The sequence below is a fragment of the Heterodontus francisci genome, chromosome 5, assembly GCF_036365525.1.
Source record: "Heterodontus francisci isolate sHetFra1 chromosome 5, sHetFra1.hap1, whole genome shotgun sequence".
In the NCBI taxonomy this organism is placed as follows: domain Eukaryota; kingdom Metazoa; phylum Chordata; class Chondrichthyes; order Heterodontiformes; family Heterodontidae; genus Heterodontus; species Heterodontus francisci.
In genome coordinates, this window is record NC_090375.1 from 6,650,523 (window position 1) to 6,671,815 (window position 21,293).

Sequence of the window (21,293 nt, forward strand, 5' to 3'; positions counted from 1 at the left end):
GGCTCTCCTCCCAGCACCTCCCCACATACAGAATGGTGCTCCTCCCAGCACCTCCCCACATACAGAATGGTGCTCCTCCCAGCACCTCCCCACATACAGAATGGCTCTCCTCCCAGCACCTCCCCACATACCGAATGGCTCTCCTCCCAGCACCTCCCCACATACCGAATGGCTCTCCTCCCAGCACCTCCCCACATACAGAATGGTGCTCCTCCCGGCACCTCCCCGCATACAGAATGGTGCTCCTCCCAGCACCTCCCCACATACAGAATGGCTCTCCTCCCAGCACCGCCCCACATACAGAATGGCTCTCCTCCCAGCACCGCCCCACATACAGAATGGTGCTCCTCCCGGCACCGCCCCACATACAGAATAGCTCTCCTCCCAGCACCTCCCCACATACAGAATGGCTCTCCTCCCGGCACCGCCCCACATACAGAATAGCTCTCCTCCCGGCACCTCCCCCACATACAGTGTGGCACTCCCCCGGCACCGCCACACATACAGAATGGCACTCCCCCGGCACCGCCCCACATACAGAATGGCTCTCCTCCCAGCACCTCCCCACATACAGAATGGCTCTCCTCCCAGCACCTCCCCGCATACAGAATGGTGCTCCTCCCAGCACCTCCCCACATACAGAATGGCTCTCCTCCCAGCACCTCCCCACATACAGAATGGCTCTCCTCCCAGCACCTCCCCACATACAGAATGGTGCTTCTCCCAGCACCTCCCCACATACAAAATGGCTCTCCTCCCAGCACCTCCCCACATACAAAATGGCTCTCCTCGCAGCACCTCCCCACATACAAAATGGCTCTCCTCCCAGCACCTCCCCACATACAAAATGGCTCTCCTCCCAGCACCTCCCCACATACAAAATGCCTCTCCTCCTAGCACCTCCCCACATACAGAATGGCTCTCTTCCCAGCACCTCCTCACATACAAAATGGCTCTCCTCCCAGCACCTCCCCACATACAGAATGGTGCTCATCCCAGCACCTCCCCACATACAGAATGGTGCTCCTCCCGGCACCGCCCCACATACAGAATGGCTCTCCTCCCAGCACCTCCCCACATACAGAATGGTGCTCCTCCCGGCACTGCCCCACATACAGAATGGTGATCCTCCCGGCACTGCTCCACATACAGAATGGTGCTCCTCCCGGCACATCCCCACATACAGAATGGCTCTCCTCCCAGCACCTCCCCACATACAGAATGGTGCTCCTCCCAGCACCTCCCGACATACAGAATGGTGCTCCTCACGGCACTGCCCCACATACAGAATGGCTCTCCTCCCAGCACCTCCCCACATACAGAATGGCTTTCCTCCCGGCACCGCCCCACATACAGAATAGCTCTCCTCCCAGCACCGCCCCACATACAGAATAGCTCTCCTCCCAGCACCACCCCGCATACAGAATGGTGCTCCTCCCAGCACCTCCCCACATACAGAATGGTGCTCCTCCCGGCACCTCCCCGCATACAGAATGGTGCTCCCCCCAGCACCTCCCCACATACAGAATGGTGCTCCTCCCAGCACCTCCCCACATACAGAATGGTGCTCCTCCCAGCACCGCCCCACATACAGAATGGTGCTCCTCCCAGCACCTCCCCACATACAGAATGGTGCTCCTCCCGGCACCTCCCCGCATACAGAATGGCTCTCCTCCCAGCACCTCCCCACATACAGAATGGTGCTCCTCCCAGCACCTCCCCACATACAGAATGGCTCTCTTCCCAGCACCTCCCCACATACAGAATGGTGCTCCTCCCAGCACCGCCCCACATACAGAATGGCTCTCCTCCCAGCACCTCCCCACATACAGAATGGTGCTCCTCCCAGCACCGCCCCACATACAGAATGGTGCTCCTCCCAGCACCTCCCCGCATACAGAATGGCTCTCCTCCCAGCACCTCCCCACATACAGAATGGCTCTCCTCCCAGCACCTCCCCACATACAGAATGGTGCTCCTCCCAGCACCGCCCCACATACAGAATGGCTCTCCTCCCAGCACCTCCCCACATACAGAATGGCTCTCCTCCCAGCACCTCCCCACATACAGAATGGTGCTCCTCCCGGTACCGCCCCACATACAGAATGGTGCTCCTCCCAGCACCTCCCCACATACAGAATGGTGCTCCTCCCAGCACCTCCCCACATACAGAATGGTGCTTCTCCCAGCACCTCCCCACATACAGAATGGCTCTCCTCCCAGCACCTCCCCACATACAGAATGGTGCTCCTCCCGGTACCGCCCCACATACAGAATGGTGCTCCTCCCAGCACCTCCCCGCATACAGAATGGTGCTCCTCCCAGCACCTCCCCACATACAGAATGGTGCTCCTCCCAGCACCTCCCCACATACAGAATGGTGCTCCTCCCAGCACCTCCCCGCATACAGAATGGTGCTCCTCCCAGCACCTCCCCACATACAGAATGGTGCTCCTCCCAGCACCTCCCCACATACAGAATGGTGCTCCTCCCAGCACCTCCCCACATACAGAATGGTGCTCCTCCCAGCACCTCCCCGCATACAGAATGGTGCTCCTCCCAGCACCTCCCCACATACAGAATGGTGCTCCTCCCAGCACCACCCCGCATACAGAATGGTGCTCCTCCCAGCACCACCCCGCATACAGAATGGTGCTCCTCCCAGCACCTCCCCACATACTGTGTGGCACTCCCCCAGCACCTCCCCACATACTGTGTGGCACTCCCCCAGCACCTCCCCACATACAGAATGGTGCTCCTCCCGGCACCACCCCGCATACAGAATGGTGCTCCTCCCAGCACCTCCCCACATACAGAATGGTGCTCCTCCTGGCACCGCACCGCATACAGAATGGTGCTCCTCCCGGCACCGCCCCGCATACAGAATGGCTCTCCTCCCAGCACCTCCCCACATACAGCGTGGCACTCCCCCGGCACCGCCAGACATACAGAATGGCACTCCCCCGGCACTGCCCCACATACAGAATGGCTCTCCTCCCAGCACCTCCCCACATACAGAATGGCACTCCCCCGGCACCGCCCCACATACAGAATGGCACTCCCCCGGCACCGCCCCACATACAGAATGGCACTCCCCCGGCACCGCCCCACATACAGAATGGCACTCCCCCGGCACTGCCCCACATACAGAATGGCACTCCCCCGGCACCGCCCCACATACAGAATGGCACTCCCCCGGCACCGCCCCACATACAGTGTGGCACTCCCCCGGCACCGCCCCACATACAGAATGGCACTCCCCCGGCACCGCCCCACATACAGTGTGGCACTCCCCCGGCACCGCCCTGCCAACATTACAGCACTGGAGGATCAGCCTGGATTATGTAGGATTGGAATTCCTTCCCCCGCAATTCGACTTTAAAACTAGAGTAGGAGGAAGGAACCCCAACCCCCACAGACAATAGTACTGTGAATGTGAGCCAAACCACAACACAGATACAGGCTGCATTCCGATGGGTCAATTACAAACATTGCAACATCAGTGTTACTGTTAAAGGACTGGAATTTGGGACATTATCATAACAGTGACACAGCATAACTGCCATCATGTTAAGTGATTAGGGAGGCCACTGTTACAACTAACCAGCCCCAGACCACAGCATTCACTCCTGTCAAGACAGGAGAGAAACCTTTTTCATGTACATCAGCTCTAGAGCCTGGGCTACCTCACCTCGGTGGAGTTCATTGTTCTCAGTCGTAGAAACAACATCAGCACCAAATGGACCAGGCACGTAACACAGGGAAGAGATTAAAAGGTGCTAAGTGCTGACCATCCAGCAGGATGGCTTCAGGAGATGTGTTCATGATATTTCGATAAGGATCATCATAAAAAAGGACAAGATCGAAGGGTTTGGCGCTGCAGTTATGTGAAGAAGGACGGGGACTGGTCATCTCAGGTCCAGGCCTACAATCCACATTGGTAATGACCAGCCGTGTGGGTGAGTGTAAGCTTTTCAGTCAAATCTTGAAGGGGTTTGTACTGTGGGGGCTGCAGTCGGAAGAAGGGTCAAAGTTGGTCATCTTAACTCAGGACTTACAATCAACACCGGGACCGACCGGCTGTGTGGGTGATTGTAAGTGTTTTCAGCCAAATCATAGTCATCATAGTCATGGTCTGAGGGATTGGAACAAAAGCGTAGTGTTTTTGTCTGAAATTTGTATGTTTGAGCCAAGTCGTAATGACTTTGTTTTGAGTAACTGGGAACAGTGGTCAAATCTAGAACAGCTAGAACAGTTGTTAATTTTAAATCTGAGATAGATAGATTTTTGTTAAGCAAAGATATTAAGGGATCTGGGCCAAAGGCAGGTATATGGAGTTAGGTTGCGGATCAGCCATGATCTCATTGAATGGCGGGACAGGCTTGAGGGGCTGAATGGCCTACTCCTGTTCCTATCTTCCTAAATCACTGAAGGGTTCAGCTGGGAATTGGGGTGTCAATTTTATGTCACGACAGGAGGCTTTGTACTGAGGACAGTTTTGTTTTATTTCTGTTTCAACCATAGAAGTGTCTGTATTAGGGATATTATTGGATTCAATAAAACAACAATTCATGGTTAAGCCAAACATTGTGTTGTGCGCAATTTTGTTGTAATTCCTAAAGTCCAAGAACCGTAGTAAGGGGGTACGGGAATGGAACCTCTTACAGTTATGAGCTCAGAGGTCTGTATTGGGACCTGAATCCACAACCTTCTCTCTCAGAGTTGAGGGTAAAAAGCAGAAGATGCTAGTTTTAAAATGTAAATCTGGTCATTAGATTTTTTACTGGAAAAGGGTATAAAGGATATGGAGGCAAGGTTGGTGAATAGCTAAGATCCAGATCAGCCACGATTTCACTGAATTGTGGAACAGGTTTGAGAGACTGAATGGCCTCATCCCATTCCTGCGAGTGCTGCTCTGAGTCTCGGCTAAACTGGCTGATTCTTCAATTTAGGTTACAATCTCATGATCAGGCCTGTAAAAGTGGTGTCCATGAACAGGATCAATATTTTGTGGGTTTTTGTTTAACTGACACGTACCCTGCTTCAGTAATATCAGTGTCAACACTGAATTTCTATTGACAACATCTATATTTACCCAGGTTTACCAGGGTCCGGTTCCTTCCCATCTCTTTTTTTTTTGTTTTTCTACAGGCTCTTTATCTGGCGCTATCGTCAAATCCTTCATTGATATTTTGACAATCCGAGGGTCTGCCGAGACACTTACTATATTGATTGACTCATTGGAAAGCAGCGAGTTGCAGAGTGGTGTGTCAGACAGGAGGTGCTGGGGAGCTGGACCAGTGGCTGCATCATGTTGCACCTTCTCCTTCAGGTGGCTGATAAAGACCGAGCTGTCCTGGGGTGGATGCCAGTGCGGGTTGGTGATGGTGAAGTGCATGAGGGAGAGTTCAGTCTTCCCATTCTCCGCCTGCTGGTACACCGAGGCCTCCGTCTGGCCTTCTGAGAGCCACTGCAGAGAAAACAAAAACATCATTGCAACTATATACAGTCAACCCAAAGACTGACATTGAGACCATTCCCAACCCAAAGACCAGACATTCAGGCCATTCCCAATCCAAAGACTGACATTCAAGCCATTCCCAACCCAAAGACCTGACATTGAGACCATTCCCAACCCAAAGACCAGACATTCAGGCCATTCCCAATCCAAAGACTGACATTCAAGCCATTCCCAACCCAAAGACCAGACATTCAGGCCATTCCCAACCCAAAGACAAGACATTCAGGCCATTCCCAACCCAAAGACCAGACATTCAGGCCATTCCCAATCCAAAGACCAGACATTCAGGCCATTCCCAATCCAAAGACCAGACATTCAGGCCATTCCCAACCCAAAGACTGACATTCAAGCCATTCCCAACCCAAAGACCTGACATTGAGACCATTCCCAACCCAAAGACCAGACATTCAGGCCATTCCCAATCCAAAGACTGACATTCAAGCCATTCCCAACCCAAAGACCAGACATTCAGGCCATTCCCAACCCAAAGACAAGACATTCAGGCCATTCCCAACCCAAAGACCAGACATTCAGGCCATTCCCAATCCAAAGACCAGACATTCAGGCCATTCCCAATCCAAAGACCAGACATTCAGGCCATTCCCAACCCAAAGACTGACATTGAGACCATTCCCAACCCAAAGACCAGACATTCAGGCCATTCCCAATCCAAAGACTGACATTCAAGCCATTCCCAACCCAAAGACCAGACATTCAGACCATTCCCAACCCAAAGACCTGACATTCAGACCATTTCCAATCCACAGACCTGACATTCAGACCATTCCCAACCCAAAGACCTGACATTCAAACCATTCCCAACCCAAAGACCTGACATTTAGACCATTCCCAATCCAAAGACCTGACATTCAGACCATTCCCAACACAAAGACCTGACATTCAGACCATTTCCAATCAAAGACTGACATTCAAACCATTCCCAACCCAAAGACCTGACATTTAGACCATTCCCAATCCAAAGACCTGACATTCAGACCATTCCCAATCCACAGACCTGACATTCAGACCATTTCCAATCAAAGACGGATATTCAAACCATTCCCAACCCAAAGACCTGACATTTAGACCATTCCCAACCCAAAGACCTGACATTCAGACCATTCCCAACCCAAAGACCTGACATTCAGACCATTCCCAACCCAAAGACCAGACATTCAGACCATTCCCAACCCAAAGACCTGACATTCAGACCATTTCCAATCCACAGACCTGACATTCAGACCATTCCCAACCCAAAGACCTGACATTCAAACCATTCCCAACCCAAAGACCTGACATTTAGACCATTCCCAATCCAAAGACCTGACATTCAGACCATTCCCAACACAAAGACCTGACATTCAGACCATTTCCAATCAAAGACTGACATTCAAACCATTCCCAACCCAAAGACCTGACATTTAGACCATTCCCAATCCAAAGACCTGACATTCAGACCATTCCCAATCCACAGACCTGACATTCAGACCATTTCCAATCAAAGACGGATATTCAAACCATTCCCAACCCAAAGACCTGACATTTAGACCATTCCCAACCCAAAGACCTGACATTCAGACCATTCCCAACCCAAAGACCTGACATTCAGACCATTCCCAACCCAAAGACCTGACATTCAAACCATTCCCAACCCAAAGACCTGACATTTAGACCATTCCCAACCCAAAGACCTGACATTCAGACCATTCCCAACCCAAAGACCTGACATTCAGACCATTTCCAATCAAAGACTGACATTCAAACCATTCCCAACCCAAAGACCTGACATTTAGACCATTCCCAACCCAAAGACCTGACATTTAGACCATTCCCAACCCAAAGACCTGACATTTAGACCATTCCCAATCCAAAGACCTGACATTCAGACCATTCCCAATCCACAGACCTGACATTTAGACCATTCCCAACCCAAAGACCTGACATTCAGACCATTTCCAACCCAAAGACCTGACATTCAAACCATTCCCAACCCAAAGACCTGACATTCAGACCATTTCCAATCAAAGACTGACATTCAAACCATTCCCAACCCAAAGACCTGACATTCAAACCATTCCCAACCCAAAGACCTGACATTTAGACCATTCCCAATCCAAAGACCTGACATTCAGACCATTTCCAACCCAAAGACCTGACATTCAGACCATTTCCAATCCAAAGACTGACATTCAAACCATTCCCAACCCAAAGACTGACATTCAAACCATTCCCAACCCAACGACCTGACATTCAGACCATTTCCAATCAAAGACTGACATTCAGACCATTCCCAATCCAAAGACCTGACATTCAGACCATTCCCAATCCAAAGACTGACATTCAGACCATTCCCAACCCAAAGACTGACATTCAGACCATTCCCAATCTAAAGACTGACATTCAGACCATTCCCAATCCAAAGACCTGAACTTCTTAAGGGAAATTTGCAATAGGCAGTAAATGCTGGCCTTGCCAGCAACGCCCACATCCCATGAACAAATAAAAAGAAAAGATCAAACCACTCCAATAAAGCAGCCAAGATTCAAATCACTCCTACTAGATTATAGGGAAGCTTTTTCCCCTCTGGTTCTGCCCTCTGGGTAGCAGTGAACATGGGAATGCTGGAGTTTGGAGATTATGCCTGTAAAGGAAGCCAACCAAATTTATTTCTTTAATTTAAATGTAGGATCAGCAGCCATTTCCTCAATATGGACTGGACAGGCCAAATGGCCTCCTTCTGTGCTACTGGGACTCTATGACTATATAATAGACAGGTGCTGCAACCTACTGACTTTCTGATGCACACGGCACCCTGATCAGACCCAGACCCAGACCCAGGAAAGTGTCCTGTGATTAATGCAAGTCCTGGATTGGTGTTGGAACCCACCAGCCTCTGATCCACCCAGAGTCCTATCAACTGAGCCAAACAGACACTGTAGAAAGAGAGAGAGAGAGAGAGGCATGTTTGTGTGACACAGTAGCATGGGGAATAGGCAATGATACAATAGAGAGAGACAGTCAGAGAGAGGGCTGCATCTTATCTCACAAAAATGGGTGAGTTGGGGTCATGTCAGAGGTTAAAATGCAAAAATATCTGGCACAGGAATTTCCAGTTTTAACAGAGGTGGGACAAGGGGCAGAACATAAGAAATAGGAGGAAAAGGCCATTCGGCCCCTTGAGCCTGCTCCGCCATTCAATAAGATCATAGCTGATCTGACTGAAGCCTTAACTCTACTTTCCTACCTGCCCCCCTGCCCCATCACCCTTGTATCAGTCTAAAAATCTGTCTAACGTGAATATATTCAATGACGCAGCCTCCACTGCTCTCTTGGGAAGAGAATTCCAAAGATTAATGACCCTCAGAGGAGAAATTTCTCCTCATCTCCGTCTTAAAAGGCCCCTGATTTTGAAACTGTGCCCCCTAGTTGTAGATTCCCCCATGAGGGGAAACATTCTTTCAGCATCTACCCTGTCAAGTCCCCTCAGAATCTTATGTTTCAATAAGATCACCTCTCAATCTTCTAAACTCCAATGAGTACAGGCCCAACCTGCTCAACATTTCCTCATAAGACAACCCCTTTGTTCCAGGAATCAGCCGAGGTGAACTTTCTCTGAACTGCTTCCAATGTAAGTATATCCCTTCTTAAGTAAGGAGACCAAAGCTGTACGCAGTGCTTCAGCAGCGGTCTCACAATGACTTGTACGGTTGTAGCAAGACTTCCCTTCTTTTATACTCCATCCCTTTGTAATAAAATTCCATTTACCTTCCTCATTACTTGCTGTATCTACATACTAACTTTTTGTGATTCATGTATAAAGACATCCAGATGCCTCTGCAGCATCCTGCAGTCTCTCTCCGTGTAAATAATGTTCAGCTTTTCTATTCCTCCTGTCAAAGTGGACAACTTCACATTTTACCACGTTATACTCCATCTGCCAAATTTCTGCCCACTAATTTAACTTATCTATATGCCTTTGCAGACACTTTGTCTCCTCACAATCTGCTTTCCTACCTATCTTTGTATCATCTGCAAATTTGGCTACAATACACTCGGTCCCTTCATCCAAGTCATTAATATCGAGGGAGGCGGTGGCGTAGCGGTATTGTCACTGGACTAGTAACCCAGAGACCCAGGGTATTGCTCTGAGGACATGGGTTCAAATCCCACCACAGCAGAAGGTGGAATTTGAATTCAATTAATAAATCTGGAATTAAAAAGCTAGTCTAATGATGGCCATGAAACCATCGTCGATTGTTGTAAAAACCCATCTGGTTCACGAATGTCCTTTAGGGAAGGGAATCTGCTGTCCTTACCTGGTCTGGCCTACATGTGACTCCAGACCCACAGCAATGCGGTTGACTCTTACATGCCCTCTGAAATGGCCTAGCAAGCCACTCAATTAGGGATGGGCAATAAATGCTGGCCTGGCCAGCGACGCCCACATCCCATGAATGAATAGTCAATAGTTGAGGCCTCAGCACTGATCCCTGTGGCACACTAACAGTTACAGTTTTCCAACCTGAAAATGCTCCATTTAACCCGATTCTCTGTTTCCTGTTAGCCAGTCCTCTATCCATGCTAATATATCACCCTAACACCATGAGCTCTTATCTTATGTAGTAACCTTTCATGTGGCACCTTATTGAATACCTTTGGAAATCCAGATACACGACATCTACTGGTTCCCCTTTATCCATCCTCCTTGTTAGATCCTCAAAGGTTTCAAACAAATTTGTCCTTTTCATAAAACCATGTTGACTCTGCCTGATTGCCTTATGATTTTCTAAATGTCCTGCTACTACTTCCTTAATAATGGAATCCAGCATTTTCCCAATGACAGATGTCAGGCTAATAGCCTATAGCTTCCTGCTTTTTGTCGCCGTCTCCACACCCCCCACCGACCCATCCCACCTTCCCTAAATACAGGTGTTACATTTGTGGTTTTCCAATTTGCAGGGACCTTTCCAGAATCTAGGGAATTTTGAAGATTACAACCAATAGAGTCATACAGCACAGATTAAGGCCCTTCAGCCCATCGTGTCTGTGCCGGCCATCAAGCACCTCACTATTCTATTCCCATTTTTCAGCATTTGGCCCATAGCCTTGATTGCTATGGTGTTTCAAGTGCTCATCTAAATACTTCTTAAATGTTGTGAGGATTCCTGCCTCAACTACCTCTTCAGGCAGTGCGTTCCAGAATCCAACCACCCTCTGGGTGAAAACATTTTTCCTCAAATCCCCTCGAAACCTCCTGCCCCTTACCTTGAATCTATGCCCCCTGATTATTGACCCCTCCGCTAAGGGAAAAAGTCTCTTCCTATCTAACCTATCAATGCCCCTCATAATTTTGTATACCTCAATCATGTCCCCCCTCATCCTTCTCTATTCTAAGGAAAACAACCCTGGCCTTTTCAGTTTTGCTTCATAGATGAAATGCTCCAGCCCAGGCAACAATCTCCTCTGCACCCTCTCCAGTGCAATCACATCCTTCCTATAGTGTGGTGCCCAGAATTGTACACAGTACTCAATGCATCCACTATCTCTGCAGCTACTTAGCGTCATAGAGAGATACAGCACCGAAACAGGCCCTTCAGCCCACCGAGTCCGCGCCAACCATCAACCACCCATTTATACTAATCCTACATTAATCCCATTTTTCCCTCACATCCCCACCTTCCCTCAATTCTCCTACCACCTACCTACACTAGGGGCATTTTTTTTACAATGGCCAATTTACCCATCAAACTGCAAGTCTTTGCCATGTGGGAGGAAACTGGAGCACCCGGAGGAAACCCACCCAGTCACAGGGAGAACTTGCAAACTCCGCACAGGCAGTACCCAGAATTGAACCTGGGTCGCTGGAGATGTGAGGCTGCGGTGCTAACCACTGCGCCACTGTGTTGCCCTACTTCTTTGAAGACCCTAGGATGCAGGCCATCAGGTCTAGAGGACTTGTCAGCCTTTAGTCCCATTAGTTTGCCCAGTACTTTTTCTCTAGTGATAGTGATTGTTTTAAGTTCCTCCCTCCCTCTTGTCTCTTGATTTTCTCCTACTCTTGGATTTTCTGTGTCTTCTACTGTGACGACAGATACAAAATACCTGTTCAAAATTTCTGCCATTTCCTTGTTTCCCATGATTAATTCCCCAGTCTCATCCTCTCAGGGAACAACTCTTACTTTAGCTATTCACTTCCTTTTTATATATTTGTAGAAGCTTTTACTGTCTGTTTTTATATTTCTTTCCAGATTACTCTCATACTTTAATTTCTCCCACGATTTTTTTTTGGTCATCCTCTGCTGGTTTCTAAAATTTTTCCAATCTTTTGGTCTACCATGAATCTTTGCAGCATTGTACGCCTTTTCTTTCAATCTGACACCATTCTTAACTTCCTTTGCTAGCCGCAGATGGTGCATCCTTCTCTTTCAGCCTTTCTTTCTCAGTGGAATATATCTTTGCTGAGAGTTATGAAATATCTCCTTAAATGTCTGCCACTGCTTCTCTCCCATCTGACCTTGCAACTTAATTTTCCCAGTCCACTTTAGCCAACTCTGTCTTTATACCCTTGTAATTGCCTTTATTTAAGTTTAAGACACTAGTTACAGTCCCAAACTTCTCACCATCAAACTGAATGTGAAATTCCAACATGTTATGATAGGCTAATCCCACTGTCCCGCTGTCTCCCCATAGCTCTATAACAATCCCAAACTAATCCTACTGCCCCGCTCTCTCATGGGAAGTGGGTTGGTCATTTAAATATTTAAATGAGGCTGCGTACCTTCATTTTAACAGTCATTCTATTTATAACAGACTGGTTCCCAGGCCTCAGGAGACTGGGAATCTTAAAGAAGGCGAGAAGGGCTGAATCCAAAAGGTAAGTGCCTTTACAGCACTGCTTGTGGGTCAGGAGGAGCAGGAGTGTTTCCTCCAGGCCCAACAAGCTACCCAGTAAACCCCAATCCATCTGCTCACTCCTTCCAACCACCATATGTACCACCCCTCCTCACCCCATCCACACCCCCCAAAACACACAGATCCTCTTGTAGGCTTCAGCCTTGTGTAACAGGCTTACTGCCTGAAAGGCCTCCAGTCTGTCAATCAGGCAGCCTGTGGGTGGGAATCCCACAGAAAACAAATTTAAAGGAGCCGTGCAGTTAAATTCTACAGGACATTCCGGAAACCTGTTCTTCTGGGTCATCCAACCTCACAATAACCCCAAGTCACAGACCACAGATCCAGGCTAAAATCTAAGCCGGAGACCCTGTGTAACACAATGCGTAGTTCAGGGGTCGGAGACGGCGTTCAGCAAAAGTGAGTGAAGGGAACAGGTTTCCACAGTTACCCAGCTGTGTGCAATGGCACCTACTGTAGCTAACATACCATTGGATTTCCGTGTTTCCTAACATCCATCTGTGCAAAGGAGCAGATATCGCCCACTCCGACCACCTCCACTGAGAAGTTCCGGAAAAAGTCGATGATCTCCAGGGATTTTGGTCGCAAGGAGAAGATCAGCACAAATGGAGTGATGATGGGACTGAGCAATTCCTCCAGAATAAACACCTGGAAAGTGTCAAACAGGAGATTGAGGGTCAGTCAGAAACAGCCTGACAACATACATCGAGGGTCAGTCAGAAACAGCCTGATATCACACACCGAGGGTCAGTCAGAAACAGCCTGATATCACACATCGAAGGTCAGTCAGAATCACCCCAAAATCACACATCGAAGGTCAGAACTTCTGCTGTGCAGAACTTTAGTTAGGCCACACTTAGAATATTGCGTGCAATTCTGGTCGCCACACTACCAGAACGATGTGGAGGCTTTGGAGAGGGTACAGAAAAGGTTTACCAGGATGTAGCCTGGTCTGGAGGGCATTAGCTACGAGGAGAAGTTGGATAAACTCGGATTGTTTTCACTGGAACGATGGAGGTGGAGGGGCGACATGATAGAGGTTTACAAAGTTATAAGCAGCATGGACAGAGTGGATAGTCAGAAGCTTTTTCCCAGGGTGGAAGAGTCAGTTAATAGGGGACATAGGTTTAAGGTGCGAGCGGCAAAGTTTAGAGGGGATGTGCGAGGCAAGTTCTTTACACAGAGGGTGTGAGTGCCTGGAACTTGCTGCCGGGAGAGGTGGCGGAAGCAGGTGCGATTGCGACGTTTAAGAGGCATCTTGACAAATACATGAATAGGATGGGAATAGAGAGATACGGTCCCCGGAAGTGCAGAAGGTGTTAGTTTAGGCAGGCATCAAGATCGGAGCAGGCTTGGAGGGCCGAATGGCCTGTTCCTGTGCTGCACTGTTCTTTGTTCTTGGCTGTCAGTCAGAATCACCCTCATATCACACATCGGGGGTCAGTCAGAATCACTCTGATATCACAAATCGATAGTCAGAAAGAATCACCCCGATATCACACATTGAAGGTCAGACAGAATCACCCCGATATCACACATCGAGAGTCAGCCAGAATCACCCAATATCACACAGTGAGGGCCAGACAAAATCATCTCAATATCACACAGTGAGGGTCAGACAGAATCATCTCAATATCACACAGTGAGGGCCAGCCAGAATCATCACAATATCAAACTGTGAGCGTCAGTCAAAATGAGCCCAATATCACACAGTGAGGGCCAGACAGAATCATCTCAATATCACACAGTGAGGGCCAGACAGAATCACCCCGATATCACACATCGAGAGTCAGCCAGAATCACCCAATATCACACAGTGAGGGCCAGACAAAATCATCTCAATATCACACAGTGAGAGCCAGACAGAATCGCCCCAATATCACACAGTGAGGGCCAGACAGAATCGCCCCATTATCACACAGTGAGGGCCAGACAGAATCTTCTCAATATCACACTGTGAGGGTCAGACAGATTCACCCCAATACCACACAGTGAGGGTCAGACAGAATCACCCCAATATCACACAGTGAGGGCAAGACAAAATCACCCCAATATCACACAGTGAGGGCAAGACAAAATCACCCCAATATCACAGAGTCAGGGCCAAACAGAATCACACCAATATCACACAGTGAGGGCCAGACAGAATCACCCCAATATCATACAGTGAGGGCCAGACAAAATAACCCCAATATCACACAGTGAGGGACAGACAAAATCACCCCAATATCACACAGTGAGGGCCAGACAGATTCACCCCAATATCACACAGTCAGGGCCAGACAGAATCACCCCAATATCACAAAGTGAGGGCCAGACAGAATCACCCCAATATCACACAGTGAGGGCCAGACAAAATCACCCCAATATCACACAGTGAGGGCCAGACAAAATCACCCCAATATCACACAGTGAGAGCCAGACAGAATCACCCCAATATCATACAGTGAGGGCCAGACAGAATCACCCCAATATCACACAGTGAGGGCCAGACAAAATCACCCCAATATCACACAGTGAGGGCCAGACAAAATCACCCCAATATCACACAGTGAGAGCCAGACAGAATCACCCCAATATCACACAGTGAGGGCCAGACAGAATCACCCCAATATCACACAGTGAGGGCCAGACAGAATCACCCCAATATCACACAGTCAGGGCCAGACAGAATGACCCCAATATCACACAGTGAGGGCCAGACAGAATCACCCCAATATCACACAGTGAGGGCCAGACAGAATCACCCCAATATCACACAGTGAGGGCCAGACAGAATCACCCCAATATCACACAGTCAGGGCCAGACAGAATCACCCCAATATCACACAGTGAGGGCCAGACAGAATCACCCCAATATCACACAGTGAGGGCAGGACAGAATCATCTCAATATCACACAGTGAGGGCCAGACAAAATCACCCCAATATCACACAGTGAGGGCCAGACAAAATCACCCCAATATCACACAGTGAGGGCCAGACAGAATCACCCCAATATCACACAGTGAGGGCCAGACAGAATCACCCCAATATCACACAGTGAGGGCCAGACAGAATCACCCCAATATCACACAGTAAGGGTCAGACAGAATGATCTCAATATCACACAGTGAGGGCAGGACAGAATCATCTCAATATCACACAGTGAGGGCCAGACAGAATCACCCCAATATCACACAGTCAGGGCCAGACAGAATGACCCCAATATCACACAGTGAGGGCCAGACAGAATCACCCCAATATCACACAGTCAGGGCCAGACAGAATGACCCCAATATCACACAGTGAGGGCCAGACAGAATCACCCCAATATCACACAGTCAGGGCCAGACAGAATCACCCCAATATCACACAGTGAGGGCCAGACAAAATCACCCCAATATCACACAGTGAGGGCCAGACAGAATCACCCCAATATCACACAGTAAGGGTCAGACAGAATGATCTCAATATCACACAGTGAGGGCAGGACAGAATCATCTCAATATCACACAGTGAGGGCCAGACAGAATCACCCCAATATCACACAGTCAGGGCCAGACAGAATGACCCCAATATCACACAGTGAGGGCCAGACAGAATCACCCCAATATCACACAGTGAGGGCCAGACAGAATCACCCCAATATCACACAGTGAGGGCCAGACAGAATCACCCCAATATCACACAGTGAGGGCCAGACAGAATCACCCCAATATCACACAGTAAGGGTCAGACAGAATGATCTCAATATCACACAGTGAGGGCAGGACAGAATCATCTCAATATCACACAGTGAGGGCAGGACAGAATCATCTCAATATCACACAGTGAGGGCCAGACAGAATCACCCCAATATCACACAGTGAGGGTTCGACAGAATCACCCCAAAATCACACAGTGAGGGTCAGACAGAATCACCCCCGTATCACACAGTGAGGGCCAGACAGAATCACCCCAATATCACACAGTGAGGGCCAGACAGAATCACCCCAATATCACACAGTGAGGACCAGACAAAATCACCCCAATATCACACAGTGAGGGCCAGACAGAATCACTCCAATATCATTCAGTGAGGGCCAGACAGAATCACCCAAATATCACACAGTGAGGGCCAGACAGAATCACCCCAATATCACAGTTAGGGCCAGACAGACTAATCCCAATATCACACAGTGTGGACCAGACAGAATCACCCCATTATCACACAGTGAGGGTCAGATAGAATAAGTCCAATATCACACAGTCAGGGCCAGACAAAATCACCCCAATATCACACAGTGAGGGCCAGACAGAATCACCCCAATATCACACAGTCAGGGCCAGACAAAATCACCCCAGTATCACACAGTCAGGGGCAGACAGAAACACCCCAACAACACACAGTGAGGGCCAGACAGAATCACCCCAATATCACACAGTGAGGGCAAGACAGAATCACCCCAATATCACACAGTGAGGGTCAGACAGAATCACCCCAAAATCACACAGTCAGAATCAGCCCAATATCACACAGTGAGGGCCAGACAGAATCACCCCAATATCACACAGTGAGGGCCAGACAGAATCACCCCAATATCACACAGTCAGGGCCAGACAGAATCACCCCAATATCACACAGTGAGGGCCAGACAGAATCACCCCAATATCACACAGTGAGGGCAGGACAGAATCATCTCAATATCACACAGTGAGGGCCAGACAAAATCACCCCAATATCACACAGTGAGGGCCAGACAAAATCACCCCAATATCACACAGTGAGGGCCAGACAGAATCACCCCAATATCACACAGTGAGGGCCAGACAGAATCACCCCAATATCACACAGTGAGGGCCAGACAGAATCACCCCAATATCACACAGTAAGGGTCAGACAGAATGATCTCAATATCACACAGTGAGGGCAGGACAGAATCATCTCAATATCACACAGTGAGGGCCAGACAGAATCACCCCAATATCACACAGTCAGGGCCAGACAGAATGACCCCAATATCACACAGTGAGGGCCAGACAGAATCACCCCAATATCACACAGTCAGGGCCAGACAGAATGACCCCAATATCACACAGTGAGGGCCAGACAGAATCACCCCAATATCACACAGTCAGGGCCAGACAGAATCACCCCAATATCACACAGTGAGGGCCAGACAAAATCACCCCAATATCACACAGTGAGGGCCAGACAGAATCACCCCAATATCACACAGTAAGGGTCAGACAGAATGATCTCAATATCACACAGTGAGGGCAGGACAGAATCATCTCAATATCACACAGTGAGGGCCAGACAGAATCACCCCAATATCACACAGTCAGGGCCAGACAGAATGACCCCAATATCACACAGTGAGGGCCAGACAGAATCACCCCAATATCACACAGTGAGGGCCAGACAGAATCACCCCAATATCACACAGTGAGGGCCAGACAGAATCACCCCAATATCACACAGTGAGGGCCAGACAGAATCACCCCAATATCACACAGTGAGGGTCAGACAGAATGATCTCAATATCACACAGTGAGGGCAGGACAGAATCATCTCAATATCACACAGTGAGGGCAGGACAGAATCATCTCAATATCACACAGTGAGGGCCAGACAGAATCACCCCAATATCACACAGTGAGGGTTCGACAGAATCACCCCAAAATCACACAGTGAGGGTCAGACAGAATCACCCCCGTATCACACAGTGAGGGCCAGACAGAATCACCCCAATATCACACAGTGAGGGCCAGACAGAATCACCCCAATATCACACAGTGAGGACCAGACAAAATCACCCCAATATCACACAGTGAGGGCCAGACAGAATCACTCCAATATCATTCAGTGAGGGCCAGACAGAATCACCCAAATATCACACAGTGAGGGCCAGACAGAATCACCCCAATATCACAGTTAGGGCCAGACAGACTAATCCCAATATCACACAGTGTGGACCAGACAGAATCACCCCATTATCACACAGTGAGGGTCAGATAGAATAAGTCCAATATCACACAGTCAGGGCCAGACAAAATCACCCCAATATCACACAGTGAGGGCCAGACAGAATCACCCCAATATCACACAGTCAGGGCCAGACAAAATCACCCCAGTATCACACAGTCAGGGGCAGACAGAAACACCCCAACAACACACAGTGAGGGCCAGACAGAATCACCCCAATATCACACAGTGAGGGCAAGACAGAATCACCCCAATATCACACAGTGAGGGTCAGACAGAATCACCCCAAAATCACACAGTCAGAATCAGCCCAATATCACACAGTGAGGGCCGGGTAGAATCACCCCAATATCACACAGTGAGGGCCAGACAAAATCATCCCAATATCACACAGTGAGGGCCAGACAGAATCACCCCAATATCACACATTGAGGGCCACACAGAATCATCCCAATATCACAGAGTTAGGGCCAGACAGAATCACCCCAACAACACACAGTGAGGGCCGGGTAGAATCACCCCAATATCACCCAGTGAGGGCCAGACAGAATCACCCCAATATCACACATTGAGGGCCACACAGAATCATCCCAATATCACACAGTGAGGGCCAGACAGAATCACCGCAATATCACCCAGTGAGGGCCAGACAGAATCATCCCAATATCACACAGTTAGGGCCAGACAGAATCACCCCATTATCACACAGTGAGGGCCGGACAGCATCACCCCAATATCACCCAGTGAGGGCCAGACAGAATCATCCCAATATCACACAGTGAGGTCCAGACAGAGTCACCTCATTATCACACAGTGAGGGTCAGGCAGAATCACCCCAATATCACACAGTTAGGGCCAGACAGCATCACCCCAATATCACCCAGTGAGGGCCAGACAGAATCATCCCAATATCACACAGTGAGGGCCAGACAGAATCATCCCAATATCACACAGTTAGGGCCAGACAGAATCATCCCAATATCACACAGTGAGGGCCAGACAGCATCACCCCAATATCACACAGTGAGGTCCAGACAGAGTCACCTCATTATCACACAGTGAGGGTCAGGCAGAATCACCCCAATATCACACAGTGAGGGTCAGACGGAATCACCCCAATATCACACAGTGAGGGTCAGGCAGAATCACCCCAATATCACACAGTGAGGGCCAGACAGAATCACCCCAATATCACACATTGAGGGCCACACAGAATCATCCCAATATCACAGAGTTAGGGCCAGACAGAATCAGCCCAATATCACACAGTGAGGGCCGGGTAGAATCACCCCAATATCACCCAGTGAGGGCCAGACAGCATCACCCCAATATCACAGAGTTAGGGCCAGACAGAATCACCCCAATATCACACATTGAGGGCCACACAGAATCATCCCAATATCACAGAGTTAGGGCCAGACAGAATCACCCCAATATCACACATTGAGGGCCACACAGAATCATCCCAATATCACAGAGTTAGGGCCAGACAGAATCAGCCCAATATCACACAGTGAGGGCCGGGTAGAATCACCCCAATATCACCCAGTGAGGGCCAGACAGAATCACCCCAATACCACACAGTGAGGGTCAGACGGAATCACCCCAATACCACACAGTGAGGGCCAGACAAAATCACCCCAATATCACACAGTGAGGGCCAGACAGAATCAGCCCAATATCACACAGTGAGGGCCGGGTAGAATCACCCCAATATCACCCAGTGAGGGCCAGACAGAATCACCCCAATATCACACATTGAGGGCCAGACAGAATCACCCCAATATCACACAGTGAGGGCCAGACAGAATCACCCCAGTATCACACAGTCAGCGCCAGACAGACTAATCCCAATTCACACAGTGAGGGTCAGACAGAATCACCCCATTATCACACAGTGAGGATCAGACAGATTAATCCCAATATCACACAGTGAGGGTCAGGCAGAATCACCCGAATACCACACAGTGAGGGTCAGACAGAATCACCCGAATATCACACAGTCAGGGGCTGACAGAAACACCCCAACAACACACAGTGAGGGCCAGACAGAATCACCCCAATATCAAACAGTGAGGGTCAGACAGAATCACCCCAATATCACACAGTGAGGTCCAGACAGAATCACCTCATTATCACACAGTGAGGGTCAGACGGAATCACCCCAATATCACACAGTGAGGGCCAGACAGAATCATCTCAATATCACACAGTGAGGGTCAGGCAGAATCACCCCAATATCACACAGTGAGGGCCAGACAGAATCATCTCAATACCACACAGTGAGGTCCAGACAGAATCACCTCATTATCACACAGTGAGGGTCAGACGGAATCACCCCAATATCACACAGTGAGGGCCAGACAGAATCATCTCAATATCACACAGTGAGGTCCAGACAGAATCACCTCATTATCACACAGTGAGGGTCAGACGGAATCACCCCAATATCACACAGTGAGGGCCAGACAGAATCATCTCAATACCACACAGTGAGGTCCAGACAGAATCACCTCATTATCACACAGTGAGGGTCAGGCAGAATCACCCCAATATCACACAGTGAGGGTCAGACGGAATCACCCCAATATCACACAGTGAGGTCCAGACAGAATCACCTCATTATCACACAGTGAGGGTCAGACAGAATCATCCCAACAACACACAGTCAGGGCCAGGCAGAATCACCCCAATATCACACAGTGAGGATCAGACAGATTAATCCCAATATCACACAGTGAGGGTCAGGCAGAATCACCCGAATATCACACAGTGAGGGCCAGACAGAATCAGCCCAATATCACACAGTGAGGGCCGGACAGAATCACCCGAATATCACACAGTGAGGGCCAGACAGAATCAACCCAATATCACACAGTGAGGGCCAGACAGAATCACCCGAATATCACAC

The 21,293-nt window shown here is 49.1% G+C and overlaps 1 protein-coding gene across 4 annotated transcripts in view; it reads right to left on the bottom strand.

Annotated features, from left to right (window-relative positions):
• The window catches only part of atg9b (autophagy related 9B), a 175,859-nt gene that overhangs the window by 53,029 nt on the left and 101,537 nt on the right, over positions 1 to 21,293 (bottom strand). For all 4 annotated transcript variants that reach the window (XM_068031055.1, XM_068031056.1, XM_068031054.1 and 1 more), the window contains exons 9-10: positions 12,902 to 13,081; positions 5,225 to 5,470 (exon numbers count right to left, since the gene is read on the bottom strand). In XM_068031055.1, the coding sequence (XP_067887156.1) occupies positions 5,225 to 5,470; positions 12,902 to 13,081 (426 nt within the window). The remainder of the gene's footprint in view (positions 1 to 5,224; positions 5,471 to 12,901; positions 13,082 to 21,293) is intronic.